At 53.1% G+C, this 20,148-nt stretch overlaps 9 protein-coding genes and 1 pseudogene across 9 annotated transcripts, besides 19 other annotated features; all 10 read left to right on the top strand.

Moving 5' to 3' along the window:
* Positions 1–4,038: a sequence feature (heterozygous, non-Esmeraldo-like haplotype).
* On the top strand, positions 89–889 carry Tc00.1047053507895.170 (hypothetical protein, conserved; the record flags this gene model as incomplete). The annotated part of the gene is made up of 1 exon (XM_809512.1): positions 89–889. One exon carries the CDS (start codon positions 89–91, stop codon positions 887–889), a length of 801 nt encoding a protein of 266 aa, XP_814605.1.
* Positions 955–993: a sequence feature (AT_rich).
* Positions 1,304–2,407, top strand: Tc00.1047053507895.164 (hypothetical protein, conserved; the record flags this gene model as incomplete). The annotated part of the gene is made up of 1 exon (XM_809515.1): positions 1,304–2,407. The coding sequence occupies one exon, from the start codon at positions 1,304–1,306 to the stop codon at positions 2,405–2,407; it is 1,104 nt and encodes a 367-aa protein (XP_814608.1).
* Positions 3,132–3,151: a microsatellite.
* Positions 3,202–3,966, top strand: Tc00.1047053507895.160 (hypothetical protein, conserved; the record flags this gene model as incomplete). Its single annotated transcript, XM_809511.1, has 1 exon — positions 3,202–3,966. One exon carries the CDS (start codon positions 3,202–3,204, stop codon positions 3,964–3,966), a length of 765 nt encoding a protein of 254 aa, XP_814604.1.
* Positions 4,039–6,364: a sequence feature (areas merged during assembly that could not be assigned to a particular haplotype. This can correspond to areas where the two haplotypes were merged or to regions with more than two copies in the genome that were merged during assembly.).
* Positions 4,485–4,511: a microsatellite.
* On the top strand, positions 6,093–6,947 carry Tc00.1047053507895.150 (hypothetical protein, conserved; the record flags this gene model as incomplete). Its single annotated transcript, XM_809510.1, has 1 exon — positions 6,093–6,947. The coding sequence occupies one exon, from the start codon at positions 6,093–6,095 to the stop codon at positions 6,945–6,947; it is 855 nt and encodes a 284-aa protein (XP_814603.1).
* Positions 6,365–9,655: a sequence feature (heterozygous, non-Esmeraldo-like haplotype).
* Positions 7,702–7,743: a sequence feature (A-rich).
* Positions 7,896–8,780, top strand: Tc00.1047053507895.140 (uncharacterized protein; the record flags this gene model as incomplete). Its single annotated transcript, XM_809509.1, has 1 exon — positions 7,896–8,780. One exon carries the CDS (start codon positions 7,896–7,898, stop codon positions 8,778–8,780), a length of 885 nt encoding a protein of 294 aa, XP_814602.1.
* On the top strand, positions 9,095–12,961 carry Tc00.1047053507895.124 (hypothetical protein, conserved; the record flags this gene model as incomplete). The annotated part of the gene is made up of 1 exon (XM_809514.1): positions 9,095–12,961. One exon carries the CDS (start codon positions 9,095–9,097, stop codon positions 12,959–12,961), a length of 3,867 nt encoding a protein of 1,288 aa, XP_814607.1.
* Positions 9,656–9,974: a sequence feature (areas merged during assembly that could not be assigned to a particular haplotype. This can correspond to areas where the two haplotypes were merged or to regions with more than two copies in the genome that were merged during assembly.).
* Positions 9,975–11,183: a sequence feature (heterozygous, non-Esmeraldo-like haplotype).
* Positions 11,184–11,731: a sequence feature (areas merged during assembly that could not be assigned to a particular haplotype. This can correspond to areas where the two haplotypes were merged or to regions with more than two copies in the genome that were merged during assembly.).
* Positions 11,732–12,366: a sequence feature (heterozygous, Esmeraldo-like haplotype).
* Positions 12,367–12,945: a sequence feature (areas merged during assembly that could not be assigned to a particular haplotype. This can correspond to areas where the two haplotypes were merged or to regions with more than two copies in the genome that were merged during assembly.).
* Positions 12,946–15,220: a sequence feature (areas merged during assembly that could not be assigned to a particular haplotype. This can correspond to areas where the two haplotypes were merged or to regions with more than two copies in the genome that were merged during assembly.).
* Positions 13,416–13,447: a sequence feature (AT_rich).
* Tc00.1047053507895.110 (hypothetical protein, conserved) lies at positions 13,742–14,881 on the top strand (the record flags this gene model as incomplete). The annotated part of the gene is made up of 1 exon (XM_809508.1): positions 13,742–14,881. One exon carries the CDS (start codon positions 13,742–13,744, stop codon positions 14,879–14,881), a length of 1,140 nt encoding a protein of 379 aa, XP_814601.1.
* Positions 14,969–15,003: a microsatellite.
* Positions 15,221–20,148: part of a sequence feature (heterozygous, non-Esmeraldo-like haplotype) that runs on past the window's edge.
* Positions 15,361–15,457: a sequence feature (A-rich).
* On the top strand, positions 15,546–16,766 carry Tc00.1047053507895.100 (annotated as a pseudogene).
* Positions 16,767–16,801: a microsatellite.
* On the top strand, positions 17,138–17,902 carry Tc00.1047053507895.80 (hypothetical protein, conserved; the record flags this gene model as incomplete). Its single annotated transcript, XM_809507.1, has 1 exon — positions 17,138–17,902. One exon carries the CDS (start codon positions 17,138–17,140, stop codon positions 17,900–17,902), a length of 765 nt encoding a protein of 254 aa, XP_814600.1.
* Positions 18,166–18,186: a microsatellite.
* Positions 18,199–19,731, top strand: Tc00.1047053507895.69 (hypothetical protein, conserved; the record flags this gene model as incomplete). The annotated part of the gene is made up of 1 exon (XM_809513.1): positions 18,199–19,731. One exon carries the CDS (start codon positions 18,199–18,201, stop codon positions 19,729–19,731), a length of 1,533 nt encoding a protein of 510 aa, XP_814606.1.

The raw sequence follows: 20,148 nt of genomic DNA, 5'->3' as shown, positions 1-20,148 counted from the left end.
GGGTGGGACAGACAGACAGACAGGTGTGCGGGGTAGGCATAAGACGGCGAGGCGTTGGATTCATCTTTTATAGTGGGCACATTTATCAATGGCGGGGCTCTTGGGGTTATTTCTAGCAACAGTCGAGCTTCTACTTTTTTTTATCTTTGACCTCATCTTAGCGAGGGTTCTCAACACTCTGAAGTTGGACCACCCGGAGCTGGAGGAATGTGCGCCGGAGGACTTGCCTGATTTGGACCCCGCCGCCATCGTTGACACACTGCGGCATAATCTTGAGGAGTTATACGACCACCAGCATCGACGCTTTACTGGCGACACGAAGGAATACACGTCATTTAACGAAACGAACGTTGAATTTGCACCGGTACCACCACCGCCTCCATGCAACCGAGAGAAGATCCTGCATGGCATCATTTTGGTGTGCGGCCCGGCGGCACCACTCTTTACATTTTTGCAGTTTTTGTTTCCCACTGCATTTGGCTGGTGTCGCTTTCTATTGCCGGTGTGGATGCAATACGCTGCCCTCATTCCCGGGTTGGCAGCCGTCTTTGTGTTTGCGGCCCGCACGACACACGTGGCGCAATACTCCGATGTTAGTAAACAGCAGTGGATTCTACTCATGTGGTTTCGCCTGGATTTCATGTGCATCATGAGTGTGGTGGCCCTTTGTGGTGCCGGTGCGTGGCTGGTCGCAGGGTGTATGTTTGCCGTTGCTCTTTATCTGGCCCACCGTGTCATGCGCATTGAGAAGCGCCTGGCCCACCTCACACATGAGACGCAGCTGGTACGGGGCGAAGTGGACATTGAGCACGTCTATCTGCCAGGGAGTGAGCAGGCCGAGCGGGCATTGGCATCCTCGGATGTGCAAGGGTACAACGCTCTCAAGTAATCCTCAGGCTGACGACTCAGTAACCAAACTGCAAGGCATTTGCGGTGGATGTAGGGCGCGAGACGTTATTATTATTAATAATAATAATAATATGATTATTATTTGGTTGGTTGTTTGTTTATGGAGAGCCGCGATTGTTATTATTTGTGCATGAATACGCACTTATTCTTCTAGGGAACAAAACGAATAACTCCGTGCGACCCGCAATGACAAACATGTGCCTCTTCTCTTTTTTTTTTCCTTTTTTTTTTGCCTTCCTGCATGTACTGTGCGGCGTGCTGTTTGTGAGGGGTGCTGCGGTGCAGTACGCAGACATCCTTCCCATCCTTGTTTGCCGTTGCTGCATGCTGGGGTGCGTAGTGCGTGCGGGATTCTGGCCAATCGCTCTTGCTGTTAGGGGTTTCCGTCACACGCATGCTACGTCGCACGCTGCAATTTCTTCTGGAGCAGGAAAGGCCATTCACACTGAGGCGGGCGGTGATGGCGAAGGCTCGTCCCAGTCACAGTAGCCCCGGCACGAAGAAAGGAGGCACCCCGGACATACGCCAAAATGGCCACACGGGGGAGTTTCACGATGATGCTGTCGCCATGATTGCGCAAATGGTCCCGAATGCAGTGTCACCACCACCACCAAAGTCGTCCGGAGCCCTGCAACCGTCGAAGGACCAGCAACACGGAGACGCCTCGGAAGACGCGTACCGGTTCCTGCTGCATCACATCGACTCCGAAATTGCGGCACTGAAGCGTCGCATCACGACCGTGGCGAAACAGCGGGAGACGGTGGAGAATAATCAGAGCCGCCGCATCCGTGAGCTCTTCGAGTGCATCGAGCGGCCGTGGCTGCTGCTCGAGTCCATACCCGCCCCACAGCTGCCCAACAAGGCGCTCGAGGTGTACGCAAAGGAGTTGTACTTTAAACAGCACGGGGCTGACGCAGGGAATTGTGAGCAAGACGCCGTCTTTTTGGATGCGTGTCGGCGGAACTGGCGGGGCTTGGCGACTGCGCAGCGGAAGCCGTACGAAATTGCCGCGCGGCGAAACGAGCACCTGCGAAAGGAGCTGAAGAAAAAGATCTCTAACGGCTGCTCCCACTTCGAGAGCTTCTGCGAGGAGCTGAAGGAGTGGACGGCTGCAATGGCGCGTAACGAGATGAAGCCTCTTAGCAGCAGCCAGGCCTCACCGCGAGGCAGCACTCCGCTGGCACAAAAGGCGACCAAGTCGCCGGCCATGACAACTCGCAAGGCGTCAGCTTCAACGCCAGCGAACGTGGCTGCAACTCAAGCGGCAGTTGCGGTCTCATCGCCAAAAGGGGGCCGGACATTAACGAAACGAAACTCACAGGCGGAGCGAAGGGGGCCCACGCGCAAAAAGGCTCTGAAAAATACAACGGCTACCCCCACACGTGTCGCTGCCGTGCGGCAACGGCGGCAAAAACCCAAATTGAATAGAGCGCATAGAGCGAAGGCGCAAGTCGCGAAAAGTTCAGCGACGAAAAGGAAGAATCAAAGCCCCAGATGAAATGCAGCGTCGGTGGAACCCATTTCCAAAAGAACAAAAAAAAAAAACGGGAAGAAAATTAAAAAAAGGGGGAAAAATTAGGTGGCGGAAATAAAGTCGATGCTTCTGGGCCTGCGGACTGGCGGCATTTGTGTAGCACCACCACGGCCATAGAAATTTTATACATTTGGGCAGTAACGAAGAGAAAAAAAAAGAGAACGAGTACTCCTGGATTGTTTTTTCTTCCCCACTTTTTTTTTGCCCTTGTCGTTTTGGTGACATTTCGCTGCAGATTTGCTTTTTGTCCTTTAATCCATTTTTAGATTTCTGTTTGCTTTATTTCTTTGTTTGTGTGGTTGTTTTACATTGTTGCGTCTCTCTTCGTTGTTGATTCTTTTTTGATGCTTTTACGATCCACTGGGGTACGAAACACTAGGCCCATACATAGACACATACATATTCTTTCGGACCGAAACCCAGTGCGAGAAGAAGAGCAAGTCTGTGCCTGTGTGTGTGTGTGTGGCCGACAGATAGGAGGAGACACCACGAACAACGGTGAGGAAATCAAAAGAGTCCTGCAATAATTTACACTCCGAGTTGGGAGGGAAAGGTGTATATCAAATAAAGTAACGGCAACTGCACAGTGGCCGGCTGCGTGCCTCTGACCACTAGTTGTGCGTATCGTCCGTGTTTCACCGCTCTTGTGGGTCTCCGTAATTACGGAGGGGTTGTTGGTTGTCGTACATATTTTATTTTATTTTATTTACTTTTTTTTTGTGTGTGTTTGTGTTTTCGTGTTTGTTGTCGGCACGCGGATGGATTTTGTCCCGCTTGCGAGTTTTGAGTTTCTGAACTCCCTTCTTCAGGGCGTGGAGGCGCAAGGATGCCTTATGACTGTGCGGTTGGAGGCCTTCACGTGCCGCAGCACCCGCAAGAAGAAACAGCTAGCAGCCTCTATGGCGCATTACGCGAACGCGAACACCCCGCCACTTGCCCCCGCCTCGCACGCAGGCCTGTCGCCACCGCCGCTTCAGTTGGACCGCAGATTGCCCGTTGTTTTTGCGCCTGTTGACCCCGAGGACATTGATGATAGGCTTGTATACCTCGTGGCTGCCTTGAACAGCATCTACGGTGAAGACGGGTACGATTTCTCGGTCCTCACTGAGGAGGACTTTGTTGTCTGCAACGAGGCGCAGGTGCGGGCCGAGGTGGATGTGACGCTGCACTCCATGTCAGACTCGTGTCGCCCGGCGGTGGAGCAGTTCTGGACGCTTGTGAGCGAGCAGGTCATGGATGCAAGCCCAGGGTGCGAGTACTTTCGCTTCATGTGCCCCACCTGCGATCCCATGGTGTCGCGGTCACTCTTTTCGCAACACTACTTTCTTTACATAGGCGGAGTCGGCTGCTTGTGTCTCTACTCATATTTGCCGAGGGCAACGCGTACCGCGGCGACGATGGTGTTATTGTGGGGAATGGTTTTTACGTGGAACGTGACGATGCAGACACGGATGAGGGAAACAACAGTAGCAGGGGGGCGTGGCAAAGCAGCCCCGAGCCATTATCGTCGGACGACGGTGTAGGTGGAAAAAATCTCCACTACTACTACGGCCACTGAGATGTGTCGACATTTATATTTTGGATGCGGAGAATGCAACGTGTGGAATATGTGAAATAAGGAGGTTTAGGGCGGGAGGAGTGGGCGAAGAAAGGAGAGGATCGGTCGTATAGAAGAGGAGGGCATATGACATGGTGGATGAAGGGTATCGTCCAGGTGTGGGTTGGAGTGAGGAAGAGGAATTGGTGGAGCGTACGTTGTGAGGCGGACGAAGGGTTCTTCCAAAGGGCCCATTGGGTTTTACTGCTATTTTTAGTTGTGTTGTTAGACACTCTTCTTTTATACGTGCGTGCATATAGAAGTTTTTTTGTTTTTTATTATTTATTTCTGCCTTTTTGTTGTTGTAGTTTTTTTCTTTTGTCCAATGAACCGAAGGTACCCACAGCTTCCCTCCCCCTTCCGGAGGAACTCTCTGTCCTTGTTTGTGAGTGTATGTATGTGTGTCCCTCTTTTTTTTCTCCTGCATTTATTTTGCGATGCTCAGTTGTTGTTGTTGTTGTTGTTGTTGTTTTTACTCTCTTTTTTTTTTTTTCTGTGCGGGTTCTTGTGGAATGGGAAGTGAGTGGTGTTCAATGAACATCGCGGCACTGCGTCCCGTGCCCTTCCTTCTCATGCAGCCATCACTCAAGCACAGTCACTGAGGGGTTAGGGAGGGAGGGAGGGGAGAATTTATTTATGTACATGCAGACATGACAGGTGGGGTTTTGTTTTTTCCGTGTGATTTGCGTCATTTTCTTCCATCATCATCAAATTGCCGCCTCCTTCTTTTCTTCCTGCCACCTCCGTCGCTGCTTCCTGGAAGGACCACCGCGGCACCTCTCACCGGCAGTCGGGGTGAAAAAAACGGACTTTGAATCCAGAGGGATTTCCGCCTTTATGTGTTTGCCGTTTCTCTCCTGTTGGTTTATTGTAGGCGGGGGCACTTTCATTTGTTTTTTTATTTTTCGCCCCCACCCCACACCGGCTGTGGGCACCAAAATGAGGGAAGTCAACGGCTTCACCAACATAACTCTTGAATTTACGTTTTGCAGAAAAAATGCAGCTGCTGAAGACTCCACGGGGAGTGCGTGCGGTGGCGGACAAGGCCAACCACCACTGCGCGGTGCAGCGCAACGTCGTTCAACCCCTGAAGCGGGGAATGACGAGAACAAAACCAGGCAGAGCTAGTGGAGATGCAGCGATTGGTGGATGCGTCAGCGACAGGGGCATGACGACTGACGCCCCAGTTGACGGGCGTAGTGACGTCTGTCGTGCTGAAGGATAAGTCGAGCGTCGGTAAGACCGCGACGATGGAGGCAAAGAAGGCCACTGAGGGACTGGCGCTTGGGATACTTGACGAAGGGGAATGAGGGGAATGAAGAGGAGGAGGAAGTTCTACTCCTACGGAAGGTCCGTGCGGACGCCAAGGCGCTTCAGGATGACATTTCCAAAACAATGCAGGAAGTGAACGCTCTGCAGGAGGAAGCGGGAGTGTTTAAATGCGCCGCCGAGGCCACTGGCAGGGGAAAAGGCATTTATGTTGCAGATGAACGCCAGCAAATAGTTGGGCCAACTGAAGGAAAAAAAAAAACGTAAAGGATTGCTGCACCGCCGTGTGTCTATTGTAACGTTTGCATCTTTGGGGAACTTTGACATGTGCACACACAGAAATACAAATATGCATACAAATTGCCTTCTCCACTTTGCCGCAGGGTTGTTTTTTTTTTTTTTGTTATTATTCTTTATTAATGACTTTTATATTTGTGCTTCTGTGGACGGGCGAACCTGAAGGAGATCCCCCGGTGGGTCCTCATTTCTTCCTCGCTAGACAACCGGAAATGCATGCATATAAACATGTAAACAATAAAGAAAAGGAGAAACTGGAAAAGTGAGACGGAGAGGGATAAAAAGGGGGCGGTGTCTTTTTTTTTCTTCTTGTTTGATTGATGTTTTTTTTTTCTGTGTGTTTCCTGCGCACATGCCCACGCACAATTCCCTACGTTACGATTTATCCCTCGTATTTTCCTTCCGGCTGCCACCGATGTTTTCTCTGCGCACTCAAAACAACAACAAAAAACAACGGTAAAAAACCACCGATATTCACAGAAGGCAATGGAGCGGGTGGTCCAAATCACGCGGGTGCAGGTGGGGCACGTTGTCGGCAGGGGCGGGGCGACAATCAAGGAGCTCCAATGCACGACAGGAGCGAGCGTTGAAATCATCGACGGCCCGAGCGTCCGTATCACGGGCGACAGTGAGGAAAAGGTGCTGGCGGCGCTGGAGCGGGTGCAGGCGATCGTCGCTTGCCAAAAGAACCCCGAATACGAGGGACCCGTCGGCGCAAAACTCCGCAGGGAGGCGGACGCGTTGGGTGCCAGACGCTCAAAACTGTTTGATGAGGCGACGGCAAGGCGCAACGAGGGTGATGCTCAGGCCGCACATAAACTTGTGGAGGAGGCGAAGGAAGTTGGAAGGCAAATGGAGGAAAAGAACAAGGAGGCAGCGGCGGCAATCGCGCACTACAACAACGAGGGCAAAGGCAAAGGGGACGACTACTTTGACATGCACGGCCTGCGAAAGGAGGAGGCTATGACGATGCTACAGTTCCGCATCCAGCGACTCCGGGCAAAACCCAGCGGAACCGTGACGGATTTTGAACTGATCACCGGCGCCGGTCACCACTCTGCGCCTGGGAAGAAGCAATTACTGAAAGCCGCAACAGTGGCATACCTCCAGGGAGAGGGTATTCCATTCACGGAGGTGTCGGCGGGTTCACTAATGGCAAATATCATCGGTACAGGAGAGGCAGCGGTGGCTGCGCCCACGGCTACAGCGATGGCTGCAGATGCGGCTGCGAAAAAGGACGAAAAGAAGGCTGCCGCGTCTGCTTCTGCATCAAAGCTGCAGCAGACGACGGAAAAGAGAAAGGAGAAAGGCAAGTGTGGCGGTCTCTGCACGGTGATGTAGGCATCACTGCTGCAGGCACCTCCCAGCGTTCTCTCTTCTTTGGATTTCCGCCGCCGCCGCCGCCGGTATATCTGTGTCTAAGAAAATGTTTTTCAATTTGATTTATAATATCTAGCCGGCCAAATCCTTTTCTGCTTTTGTGGGAGGGTGTGCGTCGCGTATCGAGTGGAAAAGAAGGTAGAAATGATGACATCAATGGAATATCAAAAGAAGGTGCGGGTTGGCGGCCGTGGTGTAGATAAAGGGTGACGCTGTCACTCTGTGTTGCCGTGCCGCCCGTTTGTCCGCCCACTTTGTTTTTATATTTGAAAATTGTCTGACTTGCACGCTTGGAAGACGCAATTGGCATTGAGGAACCGGATGATGCACTGTGAATGTCTTTCCTTCTTTTCTTGCTTATTTCTGTTTGTTTTTTGCGTTTAGTTCCCATGACAAACGTTGTTCTCCTGGACGATGCGCTGGTTGAGATGGAGGGGGACGCATGTCATCTTCTGTACCGCGAAGAGGACACCGGCGTCTGGAAAGTGGCGTTCGTGACACCACCGACTTTGGTCTCTTTGAGTGTGCAAGCTCCCCCTACTGCGATGGCTGCGGGTGACGCAAAGGCCGATGACGCCGATGAGGATGCACTGGAGTTCTTTAGCGATTAGGCGTCTCCTCCTCCTTTTCTTCTTCAGCACAATTCTCGTGCCAACAGCTCCGGTTACATGCGCGGACGCAGATGTTTTCTGTGAGGAGAAATTATCTTTGCATCTTTTTTTTATTTTCTTCCTTTTTTTGCTGTTTTTTTTTTTTTACTTGTCGAAGGGCGCCCTCTCACGGCTCTGGACGCATCATTTTTGCGGTGTCGTTGTGGGGCAAGAGCGGGTTGGCGACTGCGCTGTGGGGGAGTAAAAGTGGAGTGCGGAGACGGCTAAAAGGCCAAACGTTGCGCGGGCGGAGAACCACATGTGGCGTGCACGCATCGCGTGCAGCGGTTTCGTTTTATATTTTGCGAGGCGGTCTGTGGTGGTCCCGTCCAACACCGATGCGGAGAAATTATTTCAGCGCATTGTGCACCCCAATTATGACGAGGACACGAACCGTCGCCTCTCGGGCAGCATGCTTGTGAGCTGCGTTGCGGCAATTGAATTCAGACGGCAGCGAATGGAAGTGAAGGGGAAACTTGGCCCAATGGACGCCTTTCTGGGGAACGACATGTTGGAGTTCCTTGTGGCGCTTAGTAAAATGTGCGATCAACGAGGCTCCCTCGCCGTTGTAGAGGGCATTTGTTCCAACGTCCATGATGACTTGCAGGAAAGTAACCGCGTCGCATTTGCGGTAAAAACGCTATTGAACGCATTGGATATTCTTTGCAACTTCTCCAATGGCGCCCATCAACGGAGTTTTGCCGTTGATGCGGTCAAGTTGCTGCAGTTAGAGTTGAGTTTGCTGGAAGTTCTTGTGCGGGTGGAGGGCGGTGCTCACGGAAACGTGCAGGAAGCCTGCTACCACATGCAAAGGATGCAACATGTGCTGGAGAATAGGGGAATATACACTTTAAGTGCGGTGGAGCAGAGGCGATGGATGAAGAGAATGCGATGGCTTACTACTGTGACGTACTCGCATCTTAAAGACTGTTCCCATGAGGACGAGGAAGCATTCAAGCGCACCCTGCGTTCGTTGTACGGTGAGGAAGGGTCGTTTGGATACATCAAAAAGCTTCGTTATGCCGTCGGTGTTCTTCTGCCGTTTCTTCTGAAGAATGCTGCGACGATGATGAAAGGAAGGAAATGGCAAAGGAAGAGGAACGCAGCGTGTAAAGTTGGGGATAAATTGCCTCCACAAAAGTGACGGGAAGAAGAAGATTTGATTGGGGAAATGTCTGCAGCCACCAGCGTCGCCATGTTGTTGTGCTCTCCCTTTGTGCGGTTGTTGTAATCAATTGTGGGTTTTGCTTCAGCACCGTCCTTTTTGTTGTTGTTGTTATTTTGGCTTTACTGTTGCTTCTACACACATCCACTTATCTCCCTTTCTGTTTTTTTCTCTCCTCCAATTTTCTCCTTGTTATAACGGCCGCTATCATTGTTGTTGCACGGTTTGGTGCACACACAAAAAAAAAAAAATAGATATATACATAGGGTAAGTATCGTAAAGAGCGTGCGAATATGCCCTCTCGACGCCGCCGGCAACCCGCCTACGCCGCAGCGGAGCAAAGGAAGAAAACGGCAGAAATGCAGCAGCAGCCGGAAGCCGCTTCCTGCGAAGCAGGGGCGCCAGACGAGGCGAAGAAGACGGAGGCAGTGGCCCCTGAGGTCTCGCCCATGGCACCCATCCCCCCTCCCACCGCAGCACGCCAAGGGGGACAGGCGGCGGAGGTGCCGCCAACCGCAACGCCCACGTCTGTCGCTCCAACGGATGCGAAGCGGGCGGTGCTAACGAAAATGGTAACTAAACGTAAGCCAAAGATGGCATTTTTATTCGATAACGAGGAGACAAAGGGGGCGGAGCACAAGGAGGAACCGAGCGGGACGAAGGAGGCCGTTCCAAAGCGAAAACCAAAGCTTCCGTTTCTCTTCAATGAAGAAGGCACGCACGACGGAGCGGCGGCGCAGAAACAGCCACAGCCAGAGGTGCCGCAGGCGAACCCGGTTGTGGAAACCGCCCCGAAAACAAATACACGCATAGATGAAGTGAAAAAAGAAACCATAGAGAAAATAAGTGCGGAGGCTGACTGGAGCGGTGCTGCCCCGACACGGACGGTAGCAGCGACTTCCCCACGACAAAAAATGGCGATCTCCAAGAACGTGAAACTATACCGCAGGATGCGGAGGGAGCCCCATGAGGCAACGAACAACACCGCGGCGGTGGAAAAGGCAGAGGAGCGAAGCAATAACAGCGCCCCCACAAACTCTACAAATGTTCAGGTGGAGATGAAAAAGACGCAACAGCTACACACTGACGATGGAAAGGCGTCTCCACCTTTCACAGAGCCCACGGAGAAGACGCTGCACGAAAGCAGTGGAAAAGAACGGCATGAACACACCGCAGAGAAATTTTCTGAGGCCCCAAAGGAAGACGTCAAACGGAAACACACTGCCACGATGTCTAAACTAATGAGACACGGTCGCCACTTCCAAAACTGCAAAACAGCAGCGGACTCACCGTCGAACACGAGTGAAAACGCCCAAACTCAGACCAAAGAGGAGGTTGAAGTGCCAGAGGTCATTGAACCTGGGGCTACGTCCGAAATTGCACAGCGAACGCCAGTATGTAACGACCAGCCAAAATTACCACAGTCTTTGGATGGAATCCGAGCTGTTGAAAACTCGAAAACTGCAGAAATGCCTCGACACACAATCAAAAAACACGAAAAAAAAAAGACTAAAAAATCTTTAGTAAAGAGAAAGTTTATGAAAGAAATGGCAGAGAAACAAGCTGCAAGTAAGCAGGCTGAAGAAGAGGCAGCACGCAAGCAGGCGGAGGAGGAGGCAGCACGTAAGCAGGCGGAGGAAGAGGCAGCACGTAAGCAGGCTGAGGAAGAGGCTGCACGCAAGCAGGCTGAGGAGGAGGCCGCACGTAAACAGGCGGAGGAGGAGGCAGCACGCAAGCGGGCTGAGGAAGAGGCCGCACGCAAGCGGGCTGAGACGGCTGCACGCAAGAAGGCACGTGAAGAAGCTGAGCGAAAAAGGGCCGAAGACGAGGCCGCACGGAAAAGAGCTCGAAGAGAAGCGCGGGAAAGGGCAAAGGAAATTGTGAAGCAGAGGCGAGCTAAGGAAGAGGCCGCACGTAAACAGGCGGAGGAAGAGGCCGCACGTAAGCAGGCGGAGGAGGAGGCCGCACGTAAACAGGCGGAGGAAGAGGCCGCACGTAAGCAGGCTGAAGAGGAGGCCGCACGCAAGCAGGCTGAGGAAGAGGCTGCACGCAAGCAGGCGGAGGAGGAGGCCGCACGCAAGCAGGCTGAGGAAGAGGCTGCACGCAAGCGGGCTGAGGAGGCTGCACGCAAGAAGGCACGTGAAGAAGCTGAGCGAAAAAGGGCCGAAGACGAGGCCGCACTGAAAAGAGCTCGAAGAGAAGCGCGGGAAAGGGCAAAGGAAATTGTGAAGCAGAGGCGAGCTAAGGAAGAGGCCGCACGTAAACAGGCGGAGGAGGAGGCCGCACGCAAGCAGGCTGAAGAGGAGGCTGCACGTAAGCGGGCTGAGGAAGAGGCAGCACGTAAGCAGGCGGAGGAAGAGGCCGCACGCAAGCAGGCTGAAGAGGCCGCACGTAAGCAGGCTGAGGAAGAGGCTGCACGCAAGCAGGCGGAGGAAGAGGCCGCACGTAAGCAGGCGGAGGAGGAGGCCGCACGTAAGCAGGCTGAAGAGGAGACCGCACGCAAGCAGGCTGAGGAAGAGGCTGCACGCAAGCGGGCTGAGGAGGCTGCACGCAAGAAGGCACGTGAAGAAGCTGAGCGAAAAAGGGCCGAAGACGAGGCCGCACGGAAAAGAGCTCGAAGAGAAGCGCGGGAAAGGGCAAAGGAAATTGTGAAGCAGAGGCGAGCTAAGGAAGAGGCCGCACGTAAACAGGCGGAGGAGGAGGCCGCACGCAAGCAGGCTGAAGAGGAGGCTGCACGTAAGCGGGCTGAGGAAGAGGCAGCACGTAAGCAGGCGGAGGAAGAGGCCGCACGCAAGCAGGCTGAAGAGGCCGCACGTAAACAGGCTGAGGAAGAGGCCGCACGTAAGCAGGCGGAGGAGGAGGCCGCACGTAAACAGGCGGAGGAAGAGGCCGCACGTAAGCAGGCTGAAGAGGAGGCCGCACGCAAGCAGGCTGAGGAAGAGGCTGCACGCAAGCAGGCGGAGGAGGAGGCCGCACGCAAGCAGGCTGAGGAAGAGGCTGCACGCAAGCGGGCTGAGGAGGCTGCACGCAAGAAGGCACGTGAAGAAGCTGAGCGAAAAAGGGCCGAAGACGAGGCCGCACGGAAAAGAGCTCGAAGAGAAGCGCGGGAAAGGGCAAAGGAAATTGTGAAGCAGAGGCGAGCTAAGGAAGAGGCCGCACGTAAACAGGCGGAGGAGGAGGCCGCACGCAAGCAGGCTGAAGAGGAGGCTGCACGTAAGCGGGCTGAGGAAGAGGCAGCACGTAAGCAGGCGGAGGAAGAGGCCGCACGCAAGCAGGCTGAAGAGGCCGCACGTAAACAGGCTGAGGAAGAGGCTGCACGCAAGCAGGCGGAGGAGGAGGCAGCACGCAAGCAGGCGGAGGAAGAGGCAGCACGTAAGCAGGCGGAGGAAGAGGCCGCACGCAAGCAGGCTGAAGAGGCTGCACGTAAGCGGGCTGAAGAAGAGGCAGCACGCAAGCAGGCGGAGGAGGAGGCTGCACGCAAGCAGGCTGAGGAAGAGGCTGCACGCAAGCGGGCTGAAGAGGAGGCCGCACGTAAGCAGGCTGAGGAGGAGGCTGCACGTAAGCAGGCGGAGGAGGAGGCAGCACGCACGAGGGCGGAAGTTCAGGAAGAGAAGGCTGAACTTAGCGTGAAGGAGCGACGGAAGTTGGCAAAGAAGAAGATAGAGCGTTATCGAAAGAAGGCTGCGATGCGTCAGTCGAATCCCGTTACTGACAAGACTGTTGTGGCGGCTGCAGTCGCTCAAGAAGTTATGGATGTCCCGCTTGTGAGCGTGCATGCTTGTGGAGCTAGTTCGGCTAGCGATGCCTCTGCAGCCGTCCCCTCCGAGTCGAAACTCCTGGCGGAGGCCCTGGAATTTCCGAACAGCAGCGTGACCATAGATCGCTTTGACGACAATGAACTGGTTGCGCGGCGGCGCAGTACCGATGACGCGTGGGAGATTGGGTTGCGCTTTGATTGGACCATCAAAACCTTGGCGATTGGTTCGATGCCATCGTTCAGTTTGACTGACCCACGGAGGCTGCACCCGTTTATGCAACGGTACCAGTCGCGGCCGGTGTGGTTCCTTGAGGAGGTCAACGGTGCCAAAGCAAATAATATCCGTGAGGTGATGGATATCCTTAAAAAGAGCCTCACGGCTCGTTTTGTTTTCAGAAAATGATCCAAAAACATATAATATATAAGCAACACTGGGAGAAAGGCGTATCATTTCACTTTGTCGTTTATGTGTGTGTTGTGTGTTGTGTGTGAATTAACGCATTGCATGTTTTTTTATTTTATTTGGACCATAGAGATATTCTTGTTTGGCTTTGCATCCACCCACCCGTGTGTGTGTGTGTGTGTTTGTATTCCTGTATTTGTGCGGGCTTTTTTCCCTTGGAAAGGGGCGGCGGTGTTCACTCGTGCAGGGTGTGGCACACGGGAAACATATATATAGGAAGAGAGTGTGGAAGGGGTTAGGGTCTGTTTTTACTCCGTGGACGCCTACATGCAGGCAAATAAATACATACATTGCAACCTGCCATCAAGAAAATAAAGAAAAAGAGTGTTGGAGAAGACTTGTTGAATTGCCTCCAGTCGTACGTGACGCCATCTCTTCTTCGTTGTGCCTGCACATTATTTTATTTTATTTTTTATTTTTATTTATCTCATTAATTGTTGGAGGGCTCTCTTGCCATTTCCACCTCCACCTTCATCTTCTTCTCACTTATGCAGCGCACATATTTGATTTCCCTTTTGTTGTGCAGTTGTCAGGACGCATCCCATCTGGGGGGAGAAGTGCGGTCCCTGACGGCCCTATCAAACCGCCCTTACGGTTCCCTTTCCTTCCTTCTGCTTCCTGGAAACATATCAACAGTCTTCAAGTGAGACCAATAGAGAAAAAGGCAGTGTGGGTGACGAAGAGTAATTGGTGACTAGAAAACACAATAGACTCACCTCGATGCGCTCGACAACTCCACCGCTGTATTACAAACGCCCCGAAGGCGTCCCTCTGCCGTACTGCACTGCTGCCGGTCCGGCAATAGAAGTGCCCCCCTCACTGCGCGTTCCACCAGCAACAACAGCAAACAATTGGGGTTACCCCACGGCACCTAACGCCGCCCGCGTTGGTTCTGTTGAGTATACAACATATGGGACTATACCCTCCTTTACCAATACGGTTCCTTCAGTGCCAGCTGTGGCCAATCCATTTAACCCTACTAATCCATCGCCACGAACCTCTCTGGCAGCCGATAACCCGGCAGACCTTATTCAACAAAGCGCGGCTCGCTGGAGCACAACGGCGAACCAAAGCGCCCAAGCACTCTCAGCGTTAGAGGCGGAAGAGGCATCAATTTTGTTGGAGGAGCAAGCTATGAAGGCGAAACTGGCGGAATTGCAGTTAACGCGACAGCGCCAAAGTGAAGGGCAGCTTGACCTCAGCCATGGATGGGCAGCGTTGCTTGACCGCGAAGAACGCTACTTCACGGAGCCCCTTGTGGACCTCTCGGAGGAGATAATGGCGAGAGAACATCAATGCGCTCTCCTGCGGGACCAACTTCAGCAAGCAGAGGCGCACCTGGAGGCCCTTCGTCGCGAGCACCAGGAATACGACACCGTTGTGGAAGAGAAGAATAAGTTGGAAGCGGAGATGCTGCGTGTGCGGGAGGGATTTCTGGAGATTGAGGGGCGTCGCAAGGCTTGCAGGATGCGGGCAGAGTTATTGTTTGATGTAGAGTCGAGGCGCGCAGTGAAGGCTTCACACCATGTGCGGGAGCTAGACGTGCAGCTGAAAGAAATGACTTCAGTTGGTCCATTGTCGGAGCTGCAGTCGGCTCCCCCGTCGCGGTCCGCATCACGCGGGGTCACGTTCGCACCGAAGGTCATGCATCTTCACGTTGGGTCCCACGCCAAAGGAGAACAGGAAGAGGAGGAAGCGGATGATGAAGATGCCGGACTCACGCAGGGATTTGGCGGCACGTCAGTGTGCCTGCAGAACGATGGAGATGACGATGATGTGGGTGGCATTGGCGGGCGGAGTGTCGCCTACTCCCTCAGCGTCGTCCCCAAGAGGCAACGGGTTGAGGTACCAACGGCCTGATGTTTTCCGCGGCCCGTGGTGGGATGCTCTTTTATTGTCATCTATTATTATTGGCTGTTTTTTTAGATTTCTGATTTTAACCGTTTTTTGTTGTTGTTGTTGTTGTTGTTTTTATTGTTGTTAGAGGCACACGATTTATGTTATTTGCTTTTAGATACCCCCGTTGACCCTCTCATTGTAGTTGTCTTTGCTGCTGTTTTTGTTTTTTCGCTTCTGTAGAGAAATATGGCGGAGGTGTCCCCTGAGACCTCCACCAGAGAGAGAAGGGCGAAAAAAAGGAAAAAGAAAATGCGAAGAAAATTACAGTGCGATGCAATATTTATTTTTCATCGCGTGCATATTTGGGTGAGTGGGCGTATGCCATGTGGCGTTGTTGTTGTTGCCCATGGCCCACGTGCAACAAGAGGTGCACTGGTACAATCTGCATGCCCAAATAGACACGCCACAGTCCCTCAATTAAATTTCGCTGTGTATCGATATTCCTTTTTTCTTTTCTTGTTGTTCCTGTTGGTTTGTTTTACTTTACATTTTAATATTTTCCTTTTCTCTTTCTTTTTTATTTATTTATTTTTTTTTGTGTGTGTGTTTATGTGAAGATTGTGCGTCTTTCTTGTGTGTTTGTGCGTGTTATATTTGTGAGGCGAGGGTTAAAAGGGGGGAAGCCATGCGGTGGCTCGGTCAGTTGGATGTCTTCCCAAAGTTCGACACGAAATTTGAACAGGACGCGCGGCAACGAACGGCGGTTGGCGGCATCTTTTCGCTGATCTCACTCCTTATCATTGCGGTCCTTGTCATTGGGGAGGTACGGTACTTTTTCTCCACCATCGAGCAGCACGAGATGTACGTTGACCCAGACCTTGGCGGCACGATGGAGATCACCGTGAACATCACGTTCCCGCGTGTGCCGTGCGATCTCATCACCGCAGATGCCATTGACGCCTTTGGCACATTTGCGGAAGGGGTGGAGCGCGACACCGTCAAGTCTCGTGTAGCTGCCTCAACGCTGGAGAAAATCAGCGAGGCACGTCCGCTAGTGGATGAGAAGAAGAAAATAACAAAAGCCCTTGACCCCAGCGGCGCGGAGAAGGAAAACTGCCCGAGTTGCTACGGAGCGGAGCCGGAGCCGGGGGCTTGCTGCCACACCTGTGAAGATGTTCGCCGCGCGTATTCCCTGCGGAGGTGGGTATTTAATGAGGATGACATCAGCGTCGAGCAGTGTGCGGAGGAACGCCTACGGAAAGCGGCTACTTTGAGTAGCCAGGAGGGGTGCAATTTGTTTGTTAATTACAAAGTTGCACGGGTGACTGGAAACATCCATTTCGTGCCGGGACGCATGTTCAACTTGATGGGCCAACACCTGCATGACTTAGAGGGAAAACGGTGCGACAGCTGAATCTCAGTCATATTGTGCACACCCTCTGCTTTGGTGAGCGATTCCCCGGGCAGGTGAATCCAATGGACGGCCTAGTGAACTCACGGGGCGCCGTTGACGCAACGGAGGAGGTAAACGGTCGCTTTAGTTACTTTGTGAAGGTCGTCCCGACGCAGTACCAATCGGCCTCCATTCTTGGCGTTGGCAGTGTGGTGGAGTCCAACCAGTACTCCGTCACACATCATTTTACCCCCAGCCCGAGCGCGGAGTTGAGTGCGGCGGCAGCAGAGTCATCCCCAGTGATGGTGCCAGGAGTGTTCATAACGTATGATTTGTCACCCATTAAAGTTTTTGTGATTGAGAAGCACCCGTACTCTTCGGTGCTGCATCTTGTGCTGCAGCTCTGCGCGGTGGGGGGCGGGGTGTTCACTGTGGCCGGCCTGGTGGACTCCGTCATCTTCCACGGCGTCCGCCGCGTGCAGCGAAAGATGCAGCAGGGAAAACAGTCCTGAGTGTTTTTGTTGTTGTTGTTGTTATTATTATTATTGCTACGCATTCATGTATTCATGCGGTCGCACATTAAAATAGGTATACACGTCCAAGAAGCGTCTGCTCGGAACCGCACTTTGGTGCCGACTCTGCAAGGAAGGAAATAACAAAGAAGAAGTTACAACGAAAACCAAAACGAATAATAATGATAATAATTTGTCTGTGACTTCCACTTGAACACGGATCAGGTGATTCTCTATTGCTTTTGTCTTTGCTTTTTTCCTTCCTTTTCCTTTCAACATGAAGGCCCGTCACTCAATAGTCGGTTTTAAATATTCATTTGATTCTCCGCAGCTCCCTACCACGTAGGTGTGTTCTTCGTGCCCTTCTTGCATATGAGGCGACTTGTCACGCAGTGCCCCCACGCGCCTCGCTGCACAGCACATGCTTCTGTGGTCATCGTCTGGCTTCTCGCACTTTTCCTTTACGGCCCCTACGGTGCGGTAGGGTTTGGGACGAAGATTGACGCGGAAGATCGCGAGTGTTTTGTCGAGTCCCTTGCGGCCGGGGGATCTCTCGCGTTTACATTTCGCGTGACAGACGGCGGCTCCTTCGATATCGATGCCGTCATGTACGCCACAACGGTAGCCCCACTGAACAGCGTGGAAGAGACAACACGGTTGCACTACAGTGAGGCTCTCATAAAGATGCGGGAAAACACAACAACAGTCATTGTGAACGAGTGGAGACGGGCAAACGAGGGCAGCCAGTCGTACACCGCCCCCAGCGCGGCGGAGACGAAACACGGGCTGCCGGCGGAGATAACCGTGTGCTTCGACAACTCGTTTTCGAGGCTGTCGCCGAAGTGGCTGCTGTTTCAGTTCCTGAAGCGCGACGTGCCTGAGGTGGACCCCGAGAGCACCACCCGGGCTGAGGCGGAGATCGAGACCAAACTCCATAAGCATGGAACGGTGCTGTTCGAATTGGCCACCGCGGCCGAACGGATGCGGCAAATGGGGGAGTCAAACCGCGTGAGGTACGAGTCACTTGCCAGCATCGTCATGGTTGGATTGGTAGGGAACATTGTCATTCTGGCCCTCATGGCAGTGTATCAATACATGACTCTCACCCGCTTCCTTATCCGCCGCCGCGCAAAGTGAGGAATAGGAAGTGAAGAAATGCCTGTTTCTTCATTATAAATTATATTGTTCGCAATTTTAAATGTGCAATGACTTTTTTTTTTGTGTGTGTGTGTGAATACTTTGCTTTAGTGATGAATTCTTCTTAGCGTTTTTTTTATTATTATTATCCTTTCCCTTCTGGGCGCTGGGGAATTGGGGAATTGCTACCATGTCGCTTTTTGATCTTGGCAATATTGTGTCGTTCTCCACTCCGTGTTTTGTTTTATTCCGTCTCACCCAATCACACACACACACACACACACGAGTTGTAAAGGATGCTTCGACGGCTTCACACGCGTATCATAGGAATGGGCTCCGTCTGCGGCATGGCACCGTCGCCACCGGCGGAGGTCTTTCTCAAGAGTCTTCCACCACCTGAAGAAGTGGACTACGCAAAGTACCTTCGGTTTGAACGGGAAGAGCGGGAACTCCGGCAGTCAACACGCATGCGTCGTCGTCTGGTGGCACCCGAACCGTTTTACGATATTCACTGCGGTGCGGCCGGGCACAAGCATGTCACGCTCATGACTCGTGAGGGGAATCTGATCACGTTTGGTGACAACCGGTATGGGCAAACAGCGGCCCCACGACAAGAACAACAAGAGCGACACCAACGAGAGGAAGAAGTGAAGGATGTTTGCAATAGAGCCCTGCGCAATAAAGCGCAGGTTTCCGACCCGAGGTGGGCACCGTTGTATATTGACCTTAACGGGGCGTTCAAGTCGGGAAAGCAATCCGTGTCCTGTGGGTCCAACTACACAATAGTCTACCAGCCTGGCGGTCGACGTGTCATTGCGTTCGGCAATAACCACATGGGACAACTGGGTGTTGGACACAAGGCGCAGATTGATCGTGAAAAGGGGTTTGCTGAGTGGAATCCCACCAGTGCCTGGTGGGGTCATAGCGGGGGCGTTATTCGCAGTATTGTATGCGGTTTTAACCACACGGTGCTGCAGCTCACGTGCGGATCGTTGTTTGCATTTGGTAGCAACACATGGGGGGAACTCGGCATTGGCTCCACGGTATCTCCGATGGAACCGACACGCATTCAGTACTTTGAAAAGAGGGGTATAAAGATTATCAAAGTGGCAGCGGGGAATAGTTTTTCTCTCTTTCTAAGCAACGATGGGAGGGTGTACGGCTGCGGGGCGACAAATTCCGGACAGCTGCCGCCAAATGAATTTGAGCCGGCTCCAGTGCCCCTCACACGAAGCTTTCAACATGGCGCCCACCGTGGCGGGGCCAAACTGATTCGAATTAAAGACATTGCTTGTGTGGGGTCATTGGCCGTGTTCCTCAGTTCTAAGAATGAGCTGTTGTTACAAGGCGCCTTGCCGGATTATGGTTTTAGAGTTTCGTCGCCGCGTTTTGAAACAGTAAACCAGCAGCATGCCCTCGATTACTTCCGTTCGAGGCTTTCCGACGCCTCAGAGGACGCGGTAGGCAAGGACGGTTTTCATATTGATCGGCTTTTTTCGGGCCCGTCAACGCTGCTGGCTATTTATCGCAACGGATGCGTGGCAGGTCTCGGTGCCAATACGGAAGGCCAACTGCAAAGTGTTCGGAAGACTTGGAAGGGAAGGGAATTCAATCTCGCCAAGGCTTTTGCCGCGGACGGTCTGCTCCCCGTCCTCTTGCCCGCAAAACCGCGAGCGGAAGAGGGTGGGACCGTGCCTTGGCTGACATCCGGGTCCGGTTTCACACTTCTTTTTGACAACGACGAGGTTTACGGCGCAGGAGCGGAGGCGAAACCCATCGAACTTCCGCCGCCGCCGGCCTCCAGGCGCGAAAAACAGGAGTCGCGCTAAAGAGCCCTTTCCGAGCTCGCGCCTCACCCCGACCGTTTGTCGTCTTAGCCTCTCGTTGGCCTGTCGCGGGGGATGCCTTTCTCCCGCGTTTTCCTTTTTTCCGCCGCCCGAGCCGCAGCGGAACCTTCCATCACGCGAAATGAGGGAAAAAATGGAGACCCGCGCTCCCCGCACGACGCCTGGAATTCCCCCATTTTTCGTCGCTTTTTTTTCTTCTTCCTCGCCTTCCATTTCGAAAGCCCACGCTGGGCGCAAGCAATTCCGCCCAAAGGAAGAAGGAAAGAAAGGGCCCCATGCGCCGGCGCCGCTTCCGATCGAGGTGCGGCTCTCCCCTCTCTGGGCGTTATTGCTACGGCCCTCGGGCTTCGTACCGCGGGGCCCGCCCCATATTTAGAATTATTATGCCCCGCGTCTTGT

Source organism: Trypanosoma cruzi, genomic scaffold, assembly GCF_000209065.1.
Source record: "Trypanosoma cruzi strain CL Brener 1047053516523 genomic scaffold, whole genome shotgun sequence".
In the NCBI taxonomy this organism is placed as follows: Eukaryota; Euglenozoa; class Kinetoplastea; order Trypanosomatida; family Trypanosomatidae; genus Trypanosoma; species Trypanosoma cruzi.
This window is presented reverse-complemented; position numbering and strand designations above follow the sequence as displayed.